The 13,119-nt window shown below is 46.5% G+C and overlaps 1 protein-coding gene across 1 annotated transcript in view; it reads left to right on the plus strand.

The window, feature by feature from the left end:
* LOC148436086 (general transcription factor 3C polypeptide 2-like) overlaps window positions 1-13,119 on the plus strand; it is a gene marked incomplete at its 3' end in the record, with an annotated part of 85,897 nt that overhangs the window by 58,586 nt on the left and 14,192 nt on the right. Inside the window, exon 11 of the mRNA XM_088465354.1 lies at window positions 9,528-9,553. Coding sequence (XP_088321480.1) covers window positions 9,528-9,553 — 26 coding nt within the window. The remainder of the gene's footprint in view (window positions 1-9,527; window positions 9,554-13,119) is intronic.

A 13,119-nucleotide genomic window follows, 5' to 3' on the forward strand; every position in this document is an offset into this window, starting at 1 on the left:
TCAGGAGCAAGGATACATAGTGTGTGTATCAGGGGGTACATAGTGTATATCAGGGGTTACATAGTGTGTGTGTATATCAGGGGTTACATAGTGTGTGGGTATATCAGGGGTCACATAGTGTGTATATCAGGAGGTACATAGTGTGTGTGTATCAGGGGGTACATAGTGTATATCAGGGGTTACATAGTGTGTGTATGTCAGGGGGTACATAGTGTGTGTATATCAGGGGGTACATAGTGTGTGTGTATCAGGGGGTACATAGTGTATATCAGGGGTTACATAGTGTGTGTATGTCAGGGGGTACATAGTGTGTGTATATCAGGGGGTACATAGTGTGTGTATCAGGAGGTACATAGTGTATATCAGGAGGTACATAGTGTGTATATCAGGAGGTACATAGTGTGTGTGTATCAGGGGGTACATAGTGTATATCAGGGGTTACATAGTGTGTGTATGTCAGGGGGTACATAGTGTGTGTATATCAGGGGGTACATAGTGTGTGTGTATCAGGGGGTACATAGTGTATATCAGGGGTTACATAGTGTGTGTATGTCAGGGGGTACATAGTGTGTGTATATCAGGGGGTACATAGTGTGTGTATCAGGAGGTACATAGTGTATATCAGGAGGTACATAGTGTGTATATCAGGAGGTACATAGTGTGTGTATCAGGGGGTACATAGTGTGTGTATCAGGAGGTACATAGTGTGTGTATCAGGAGGTACATAGTGTGTGTATATCAGGAGGTACATAGTGTGTGTATCGGGGTGTACATAGTGTGTGTGTGTGTATCGGGGGGTACATAGTGTGTGTGTGTATCGGGGTGTACATAGTGTGTGTGTGTGTGTGTATCGGGGTGTACATAGTGTGTGTGTGTATCGGGGTGTACATAGTGTGTGTGTGTGTGTGTGTATCGGGGTGTACATAGTGTGTGTGTGTGTATCGGGGGGTACATAGTGTGTGTGTATCGGGGGGTACATAGTGTGTGTGTATCGGGGGGTACATAGTGTGTGTGTATATCGGCGTACACCGTGTGTATCAGGGGGTACACAGTGTGTGTGTGTGTGTATCAGGGGGTACATTGTGTGTATAGCATGGGGTGTTCTGCACATCGTTTAAGAAGATGCCAAAAATATATTTATGTAATGGATAATCCGACAGACAGTGGAAAGCCGCCTCTGGCCGGTCACTTTTTGGCCATTTGTGGGGTGTGAAGATACCCATACGGGATTGTCCGTATAATGGTTTATAGTAAGGAACAGCTCAGTGTACATATACTGCCCCAGAGGGATGGGGAAGGCTGTAGAGCGCGCTCCTGCGTAGGGATAGTCAGGGAAGTCACAGTATGTATATAGGGAATGTATAGTGAGTGGACACTTTGGTTAGGCGGTGGCTGCAGTATCGGATTGCTCCTGTACACATCACAGTATGTATATAGGGAATGTATAGTGTGTGGACACTTTGGTTAGGCGGTGGCTGCAGTATCGGATTGCTCCTGTACACATCACAGTATGTATATAGGGAATGTATAGTGTGTGGACACTTTGGTTAGGAGGTGGCTGTAGTATCGGATTGCTCCTGTACACATCACAGTATGTATATAGGGAATGTATAGTGAGTGGACACTTTGGTTAGGAGGTGGCTGTAGTATCGGATTGCTCCTGTACACATCACAGTATGTATATAGGGAATGTATAGTGAGTGGACACTTTGGTTAGGAGGTGGCTGTAGTAAAGGATTGCTCCTGTACACATCACAGTATGTATATAGGGAATGTATAGTGAGTGGACACAGCCCTTTGGTTAGGAGGTGGCTGCAGTATCGGATTGCTCCTGTACACATCACAGAATGTATATAGGGAATGTATAGTGAGTGGACACTTTGGTTAGGAGGTGGCTGCAGTATCGGATTGCTCCTGTACACATCACAGTATGTATATAGGGAATGTATAGTGAGTGGACACTTTGGTTAGGAGGTGGCTGTAGTAAAGGATTGCTCCTGTACACATCACAGTATGTATATAGGGAATGTATAGTTTGTGGACACTTTGGTTAGGCGGTGGCTGTAGTATCGGATTGCTCCTGTACACATCACAGTATGTATATAGGGAATGTATAGTGAGTGGACACTTTGGTTAGGAGGTGGCTGTAGTATCAGATTGCTCCTGTACACATCACAGTATGTATATAGGGAATGTATAGTGAGTGGACACTTTGGTTAGGAGGTGGCTGTAGTATCGGATTGCTCCTGTACACATCACAGTATGTATATAGGGAATGTATAGTGAGTGGACACTTTGGTTAGGCGGTGGCTGCAGTATCGGATTGCTCCTGTACACATCACAGTATGTATATAGGGAATGTATAGTGAGTGGACATTTTGGTTAGGAGGTGGCTGTAGTATCGGATTGCTCCTGTACACATCACAGTATGTATATAGGGAATGTATAGTGTGTGGACACTTTGGTTAGGCGGTGGCTGCAGTATCGGATTGCTCCTGTACACATCACAGAAATGGCGTATGACAGATCTGACATTGAATTGTGATTGTAGAAACTCCAAGGCATAAGGTCTCATACTCAGCGGAGGTCACAGTGCGTTTACAGGGCACATTGACCAGAGAACGTGTGCTTGTGACACCTGTCGCTTCCCAGGGGTTCTGTAATTGGAGCATATGTAGGGAATGGATGGCACGGAGACTCCCTTAGTGACAAAGTATATACCATAGTTTTCGGGTGGTCCATAGCAATAGATTAGCTTTAATATTGTCTGTGATCTCCTGGTCACGTTGGTGGAGAAAGCCAGGCAAGGCCACATCTCCCAGAAAGCTTTGGCGCAGGTGCTTTTGTGATGTAACTTATCACGTAAGTATCACAATAGCGCTGCGTGATTATACGCTAGTACGTCTGAAAAATGTATTCTGCCTCCTGATTCAGGCTGGCATAATCTCTAATATGCGACCTTCCACCCTGCCAAATAAACTTGCGAAACAAAGTATTGATCTCCTGTATATCAGCTCTGGTGAGGAGAATGGGTAACGATTGCAGAAGGGGCACCATACGGGGAAAAGATATTGTCTCTAGTAGGAGAGGAGGAGGAGGAGGTGGTCCCGGCCATTCACATCATTGGCCGCTGTAACATTGCATTTCTACAATTCAGACAGGTGGCTGGATAAAATAATGCCCAAACAGAGGAGGCTAGTCTGACCCCTCTCACACAGAGATGATTGTCCTGACAGGGGCATGCCCTCCTCCCAGGGAGCATCATGGGCAGAGACTAATCTGCATTTATTGTACATCCTGATATGGAGACGACAATTCAGAATCAGGGAGAGGGAATGTTCTGGGTTCACTATATATCAAAATACTAACTGAAGTAACCGGAGTTGCCCAGGTTTAAATCTTTACGTTGTTAAGTTTTATTATATGCTGACGTCCAAATCCATCTAGTGGCAGGCTCCCTGGGTCAAAGTTCTGACCAGCATCCCCAAATTAATGTTCTGCCCCACGTACACCAACGGGAGGTCCGACAGGGGCCTCAACCCCGTAGTATGTCTTCCGGGATCCAATGTTACCACTCTGTGAATTTTTCGGCCAAATTCACCCAGTGGAAGGTTCAGAACAGGCTCCCAGGGTCAAAGTTCTGTCCAGTGTGCACCAATGGGGGGTCCGACCGAGACTCTAACCCCCTAAAACCTGGCCAGGACCTAACTGGACCACCTTGCGTTGGTTCCATTTCAAACGGTGCAGGGGAGTCCGAATGCATAACCAGACAGACAAACAAACAGTCTAATGAATTTTGTATATAGGATATAAAAAAAGCAGTCATCTTAATCCCCCCACTAACCAACCCTAATCCCTTCAATGGTATGCCAGTCTTGGAGGGTCCAAAGCCAGTTAGAACACTAGGGAGCGAGTGGGCAACTGTGACAGGTCTTTCCAGAGAAAATGTGGAGCCTTCCAGACCATTCAGAAGCAGAGAGGTGGAGGGATTACTGTAGAGATATCTGATCAGTCGGTCAAACTCCCTCATCTCCAACATCCTGAACAAATGGGGCCACCGGACCATATCAATTTCTTTATGAGCATCTTAACAGTGGACTATGGGGGTGTGTGAGCCTGCAACTTCTACGACAATAGCTGTGCAAATGCCCCTGACGGCTTGAAGAATCTACACAGATCCCCGCTGATGGGTCTATTAGATGCTAATTGCTGTGGGTCCTTGTCCGGTGTAAGGATCAAGGTCATAAAAGCTTTGTTAAGGGTCCGTTCTGTGTATAGTTTTGTACAATTCAAGTAGACCAGGGGCAAGGTGAGACTGAAAAATGTGGTAATAACCTAAGGATTTATGATGGGGGAGGGCAGAAATTTACATGCCTTATTGTCCCATTGATAATATTTGTGTTTGACAAATTCAATGTCCTGTTTGGGCTGTGATACTAAATCATTTTCCAACAATTGCCTTGTCCAACGGATATGGCCATGCATTACAGCCTTAGAGGCGTCCCTAAAGAGCACAGAGTCATCCGCAGATTGTCATCAACATAATTACGCCAAGTAGGCCTTAAAATCAATAGATATAGCCAAATAGTGTAGAATGCACCATATGCGATCAAGGTGATGGAGATGAGGATGACCAAGCAGAAGGACAGGAGTGTGGTTGTGTATGTACAGTCAGGTCCATAAATATTTGGACATTGACAGAATTTTCATATTTTGGCCTCTAGTCACCACCACAATGGCTTTGAAATGAAACAAACAAGATGTGCTTTACCTGCAGACTTTCAGATTTAATTTGAGGGTAATTACATCCAAATCAGGTGAACGGTGTAGGAATTACAACGGTTTCTATATGTGCCTCCCACTTTTTAAGGGACCAAAAGTAATGGGACAAACTAAACAATCCTAAATCTAACTTTCACTTTTTAATAATTTGTTGCAAATCCTTTGCAGGCAATTACAGCCTGAAGTCTGGAACGCATAGACATCACCAGACGCTGGGTTTCATCCATGGTGATGCTCTGCCAGGCCTCTACTGCAAATGTCTTCAGTTCCTGCTTATTCTTGGGGCATTTTCCCTTCAGTATTGTCTTCATCAAGTGAAATGCATGCTCAATCAGATTCAGGTCAGGGGATTGACTTGGCCATTGCATAACATTCCACTTTTTAGCCTTAAAAAACTCTTTGGTTGCTTTTCCAGTATGCTTCGGGTCATTGTCCATCTGCACTGTGAAGCGCCGTCCAATGAGTTCTGAAGCATTTGTCTGAATATGAGCATATAATATTGCCCGAAACACTTCAGAATCCATTCTGCTGCTTTTGTCAGCAGTCACATCATCAATAAATACAAGGGAACCAGTTCCATTGGCAGCCATACATGCCCACGCCATGACACTACCACCACCATGCTTCACAGATGAGGTGGTATGTTTTGGATCATGAGCAGTTCCTTTCCTTCTCTTCTCTTCCCATCACTCTGGTACAAGTTGAGCTTTGTCTCATCTGTCCATAGGATGTTGTTCCAGAACTGTAATGGCTTTTTTAGATGTTGTTTGGCAAACTCTAATCTGGTCTTCCTGTTTTTGTGGCTCACCAATGGTTTGCATCTTGTGGTGAACCCTCTATATTCACTCTTGTGAAGTCTTCTCTTGATTGTTGACTTTGACACATATACACCTACCTCCTGGAGAGTGTTCTTGATTTGGCCAACTATTGTGAAGGGGTTTTTCTTCACCAGGGAAATAATTCTTCTGTCATCCACCACAGTTGTTTTCCGTGGTCTTCCGGGTCTTTTGGTGTTGCTGAGCTCTCCGGTGCGTTCTTTCTTTTTAAGAATGTTCCAAACAGTTGATTTGGCCACACCTAATGTTTTTGCTATTTCTCTGATGGGTTTGTTTTGATTTTTCAGCCTAATGGTGGCTTGCTTCACTGATAGTGACAGCTCTTTGGATCTCATATTGAGAGTTGACAGCAACTGATTCCAAATGCAAATGTCACACCTAGAATCAACTCCAGACCTTTTACCTGCTTAATTGATAATGAAATGACGAGGGAATAGCCCACACATGTCCATGAAATGGCTTTTGAGTTGATAAGGTGCATACACACACAACGATTTTTTGAACAATTATCGTGTAAAAATCGTTCACTTTCTGAGTCAAACGATGAACGATTTTCGTTCATGCGCGTTCACGTTTGTAGTTCAGTCAGACTTGTCAACTCAACGATTTTCAGTAAGGGAATATGCAAAAATCGTTTATAGTTCTAAAAAATCGTTCATTACATTTAAATGAACATAGTAAATGAACAACTTTAGTAAACGATTTTAGTTCATTTTTTCAAGGGAGAAAATCGTTTACTAAAATCGTTCATTAACTAAATCGTTGTGTGTGTATGTAGCTTTGGTCCCATTACTTTTGGCCCCTTAAAAAGTGGGAGGCACATATTGAAACTGTTGTAATTCCTACACCGTTCACCCGATTTGGATGTAATTACCCTCAAATTAAATCTGAAAGTCTGCAGGTAAAGCACATCTTGTTTGTTTCATTTCAAAACCATTGTGGTGGTGAATCGAGGCCAAAATCTGAAAATTCTGTCAATGTCCCAATATTTATGGACCTGACTGTATGTCTGAAAGCGGCGAGTCACCAGTTCCTCTGATATCGGGATATAGTCAGTTTGGGAGTAAGAACAGTGAACCATGGAGTGGTGGGTGTTAGACCTCTCTGTTGGATCAGATGACCTCCATGGGTCTGTGAGATGAAGTCTGGTTCTAAGTAAGTGAATGAGCCGCCCCTGAGAAGCATGGGATCTAGAGGCGGGGGGCGATCTGTCAGTAGCTGGCTCATCCACTGTATAATACTCCTGGGTATTAATGTTCTATTGTCCAAAACTACCAGGTTTTGGGATATACAATAGTATAGTATAATTAGTTCTATAGTCCAAGAATTTGGTAATTACCAGGTGTGTGCGCTGTCTCTATACCTCTTGTTACATGTTACCCGTACTACTGCTGACTATAATGTACTATAAATACAGGAGCCTATTTCCATGGAAACATTAAACTTACCCCTTACCCTGCTCCCCCCACTCTATCATTTTCAGCCCCATGTCCTTCTCTTCCCCCCCATGCATCGCCATTCTCATGCCTCCTGTATCCTCCTCATCCCCGCATGCTTCGTCCTTCCCATCCTACAGTGCATCCTCATCCCCCCCGTGCATCGCCCTTCTCATGCCTCCTGTATCCTCCTCATCCCCCCATGCATCGTCCTTCCCATCCTCCAGTGCATCCTCATCCCCCATGCTCCGTTCTTCCCATCCTCCAGTGCATCCTCATCCCCCCCATGCTTCGTTCTTCCCATCCTCCAGTGCATCCTCATCCCCCCCATGCTTCGTTCTTCCCATCCTCCAGTGCATCCTCATCCCCCCCAATGCATCGTCCTTCCCATCCTCCAGTGCATCCTCATCCCCCCATGCATCGTCCTTCTCATGCCTCCTGTATCCTCCTCATCCCCCCATGCTTCGTCCTTCCCATCCTCATCCCCCCATGCGTCGTCCTTCCCATCCTCCAGTGCATCCTCATCCCCCCATGCATCGTCCTTCTCATGCCTCCTGTATCCTCCTCATCCCCCCATCCTTCGTCCTTCCCATCCTCCAGTGCAGCCTCATCCCCCCCATGCGTCGTCCTTCTCATGTCTCCTGTATCCTCCTCATCCCCCCATGCATCGTCCTTCCCATCATCCAGTGCATCCTCATCCCCCCATGCATCGTCCTTCTCATGCCTCCTGTATCCTCCTCATCCCCCCCCATGCTTCGTCCTTCCCATCCTCCAGTGCATCCTCATCCCCCCGTGCATCGTCCTTCCCATCATCCAGTGCATCCTCATCCCCCCATGCATCGTCCTTCCCATCATCCAGTGCATCCTCATCCCTCCATGCATCGTCCTTCTCATAACTTCTGTATCCTCCTCATCCCCCCATGCTTCGTCCTTCCCATCCTCCAGTGCATCCTCATCCCCCCATGCATCGTCCTTCTCATAACTCCTGTATCCTCCTCATCCCCCCATGCATCGTCCTTCCCATCCTCCAGTGCATCCTCATCCCTCCATGCATCGTCCTTCTCATGCCTCCTGTATCCTTCTCATCCCCCCATGCTTCGTCCTTCCCATCCTCCAGTGCATCCTCCTCCCCCCATGCATCGTCCTTCTCATAACTCCTGTATCCTCATCCCCCCCATGCTTCGTCCTTCCCATCCTCATCCCCCCATGCGTCGTCCTTCTCATCCTCCTGTGCATCCTCATCCCCCCCCATGCGTCGTCCTTCCCATCCTCCTGTGCATCCTCATCCCCCCATGCATTTTTCTTCTCATACACCCAGAGATGAAGGGCAGATAGGGATACACCCCGGAGATGAAGGGCTGATAGGGATACACCCCGGAGAAGAAGGGCAGGTAGGGATACACCCCGGAGAAGAAGGGCAGATAGGGATAAACCCCGGAGAAGAAGGGCAGATAGGGATAAACCCCGGAGAAGAAGGGTAGGTAGGGATACACCCCGGAGAAGAAGGGCAGGTAGGGATACACCCCGGAGAAGAAGGGCAGGTAGGGATACACCCCGGAGAAGAAGGGCAGGTAGGGATACACCCCGGGGATGAGGGGCAGATAGGGATACACCCCTGAGATGAGGGGCAGATAGGGATACACCCCTGAGATGAGGGGCAGATAGGGATACACCCCGGAGATGAGGGGCAGATAGGGATACACCCCGGAGATGAAGGGCTGATAGGGATACACCCCGGAGATGAAGGGCTGATAGGGATACACCCCGGAGATGAAGGGCTGATAGGGATACACCCCGGAGAAGAAGGGCAGATAGGGATACACCCCGGAGAAGAAGGGCAGATAGGGATACACCCCGGAGAAGAAGGGCAGATAGGGATACACCCCGGAGAAGAAGGGCAGATAGGGATAAACCCCGGAGAAGAAGGGCAGATAGGGATAAACCCCGGAGAAGAAGGGCAGATAGGGATAAACCCCGGAGAAGAAGGGCAGTAAGGGATAAACCCCGGAGAAGAAGGGCAGATAGGGATAAACCCCGGAGAAGAAGGGCAGATAGGGATAAACCCCGGAGAAGAAGGGCAGGTAGGGATACACCCCGGAGATGAAGGGCTGATAGGGATACACCCCGGAGATGAAGGGCTGATAGGGATACACCCCGGAGAAGAAGGGCAGGTAGGGATAAACCCCGGAGAAGAAGGGCAGGTAGGGATAAACCCCGGAGAAGAAGGGCAGGTAGGGATACACCCCGGAGAAGAAGGGCAGGTAGGGATACACCCCGGGGATGAGGGGCAGATAGGGATACACCCCTGAGATGAGGGGCAGATAGGGATACACCCCTGAGATGAGGGGCAGATAGGGATACACCCCGGAGATGAAGGGCAGATAGGGATAAACACACTAACATATAAGATTAAATGGTGTTTTCTGTTATACATTATAAAACATAATATGACATCATTATATCTTCCCCACAGATACCTCGGAGCTGACCATATGTAAGGTAAGCGCCACGCCCTACTTATTATATATTTACGTGTTGTATGTATAGAGTATAATGACCCATACACAACATACCTGTGTAAGGGATAATATCCACCTCAACACACACTACACCCGTGTCCTCATACATCTAACCTCAATACGCCGCGCAGCATACCTGGTGTGAGTGAGCTGCCAATTCCGCTGTTAGCGCTGGACGTGCTCCCGAGTCTGTATATAGGAGACTGCGCTGTGTAATGTGATATGTGACACCTGTATATCTGTGTGCTCCTGAGTCTGTATATGGGAGACTGCGCTGAGTAATGTGATATGTGACACCTGTATATCTGTGTGCTCCTGAGTCTGTATATGGGAGACTGCGCTGAGTAATGTGATATGTGACACCTGTATATCTGTGTGCTCCTGAGTCTGTATATGGGAGACTGCGCTGAGTAATGTGATATGTGACATCTGTATATCTGTGTGCTCCTGAGTCTGTATATAGGAGACTGCGCTGAGTAATGTGATGTGTGACACCTGTATATCTGTGTGCTCCTGAGTCTGTATATGGGAGACTGCGCTGAGTAATGTGATATGTGACACCTGTATATCTGTGTGCTCCTGAGTCTGTATATGGGAGACTGCGCTGAGTAATGTGATATGTGACACCTGTATATCTGTGTGCTCCTGAGTCTGTATATAGGAGACTGCGCTGAGTAATGTGATATGTGACACCTGTATATCTGTGTGCTCCTGAGTCTGTATATGGGAGACTGCGCTGAGTAATGTGATATGTGACACCTGTATATCTGTGTGCTCCTGAGTCTGTATATGGGAGACTGCGCTGAGTAATGTGATATGTGACACCTGTATATCTGTGTGCTCCTGAGTCTGTATATGGGAGACTGCGCTGAGTAATGTGATATGTGACACCTGTATATCTGTGTGCTCCTGAGTCTGTATATGGGAGACTGCGCTGAGTAATGTGATATGTGACACCTGTATATCTGTGTGCTCCTGAGTCTGTATATAGGAGACTGCGCTGAGTAATGTGATAGGTGACACCTGTATATCTGTGTGCTCCTGAGTCTGTATATGGGAGACTGCGCTGAGTAATGTGATATGTGACACCTGTATATCTGTGTGCTCCTGAGTCTGTATATGGGAGACTGGGCTGAGTAATGTGATATGTGACACCTGTATATCTGTGTGCTCCTGAGTCTGTATATGGGAGACTGCGCTGAGTAATGTGATATGTGACACCTGTATATCTGTGTGCTCCTGAGTCTGTATATAGGAGACTGCGCTGAGTAATGTGATATGTGACACCTGTATATCTGTGTGCTCCTGAGTCTGTATATAGGAGACTGCGCTGAGTAATGTGATATGTGACACCTGTATATCTGTGTGCTCCTGAGTCTGTATATGGAGACTGCGCTGAGTAATGTGATATGTGACACCTGTATATCTGTGTGCTCCTGAGTCTGTATATGGGAGACTGCGCTGAGTAATGTGATATGTGACACCTGTATATCTGTGTGCTCCTGAGTCTGTATATGGAGACTGCGCTGAGTAATGTGATATGTGACACCTGTATATCTGTGTGCTCCTGAGTCTGTATATGGGAGACTGGGCTGAGTAATGTGATATGTGACACCTGTATATCTGTGTGCTCCTGAGTCTGTATATGGAGACTGCGCTGAGTAATGTGATATGTGACACCTGTATATCTGTGTGCTCCTGAGTCTGTATATAGGAGACTGCTGAGTAATGTGATATGTGACACCTGTATATCTGTGTGCTCCTGAGTCTGTATATGGGAGACTGCACTGAGTAATGTGATATGTGACACCTGTATATCTGTGTGCTCCTGAGTCTGTATATGGGAGACTGCGCTGAGTAATGTGATATGTGACACCTGTATATCTGTGTGCTCCTGAGTCTGTATATAGGAGACTGCGCTGAGTAATGTAATATGTGACACCTGTATATCTGTGTGCTCCTGAGTCTGTATATGGGAGACTGCGCTGAGTAATGTGATAGGTGACACCTGTATATCTGTGTGCTCCTGAGTCTGTATATGGGAGACTGCGCTGAGTAATATGATATGTGACACCTGTATATCTGTGTGCTCCTGAGTCTGTATATAGGAGACTGCGCTGAGTAATGTGATATGTGACACCTGTATATCTGTGTGCTTCTGAGTCTGTATATGGGAGACTGCGCTGAGTAATGTGCTATGTGACACCTGTATATCTGTGTGCTCCTGAGTCTGTATATGGGAGACTGCGCTGAGTAATGTGACACCTGTATATCTGTGTGCTCCTGAGTCTGTATATAGGAGACTGCGCTGAGTAATGTGATATGTGACACCTGTATATCTGTGTGCTCCTGAGTCTGTATATAGGAGACTGCGCTGAGTAATGTGATATGTGACACCTGTATATCTGTGTGCTCCTGAGTCTGTATATAGGAGACTGCTGAGTAATGTGATATGTGACACCTGTATATCTGTGTGCTCCTGAGTCTGTATATAGGAGACTGTGCTGAGTAATGTGATATGTTACACCTGTATATCTGTGTGCTCCTGAGTCTGTATATGGGAGACTGCGCTGAGTAATGTGACATGTGACACCTGTATATCTGTGTGCTCCTGAGTCTGTATATAGGAGACTGCGCTGAGTAATGTGATATGTGACCTCTGTATATCTGTGAGCTCCTGAGTCTGTATATAGGAGACTGTGCTGAGTAATGTGACACCTGTATATCTGTGTGCTCCTGAGTCTGTATATGGAGACTGCGCTGAGTAATGTGATATGTGACACCTGTATATCTGTGTGCTCCTGAGTCTGTATATAGGAGACTGCGCTGAGTAATGTGATATGTGACACCTGTATATCTGTGTGCTCCTGAGTCTGTATATGGGAGACTGCGCTGAGTAATGTGATATGTGACACCTGTATATCTGTGTGCTCCTGAGTCTGTATATGGGAGACTGCGCTGAGTAATGTGATATGTGACACCTGTATATCTGTAAGGTCCTGAGTCTGTATATGGGAGGCTGCGCTGAGTAATGTGATATGTGACACCTGTATATCTGTGTGCTCCTGAGTCTGTATATGGGAGACTGCGCTGAGTAATGTGATATGTGACACCTGTATATCTGTGTGCTCCTGAGTCTGTATATAGGGGACTGTGCTCAGTAATGTGATATGTGACACCTGTATATCTGTGTGCTCCTGAGTCTGTATATGGGAGACTGCCCTGAGTTATGTGATATGTGACACCTGTATATCTGTGTGCTCCTGAGTCTGTATATGGGAGACTGCGCTGAGTAATGTGATATGTGACACCTGTATATCTGTGTGCTCCTGAGTCTGTATATAGGAGACTGCGCTGAGTAATGTGATATGTGACACCTGTGCCTGTATATGGGAGACTGTGCTGAGTAATGTGATATGTGACACCTGTATATCTGTGTGCTCCTGAGTCTGTATATGGGAGACTGTGCTGAGTAATGTGATATGTGACACCTGTATATCTGTGTGCTCCTGAGTCTGTATATAGGAGACTGCGCTGAGTAATGTG

The sequence above is a fragment of the Taudactylus pleione genome, unplaced genomic scaffold (genome assembly GCF_031769625.1).
Source record: "Taudactylus pleione unplaced genomic scaffold, aTauple2 ptg001966l, whole genome shotgun sequence".
In the NCBI taxonomy this organism is placed as follows: domain Eukaryota; kingdom Metazoa; phylum Chordata; class Amphibia; order Anura; family Myobatrachidae; genus Taudactylus; species Taudactylus pleione.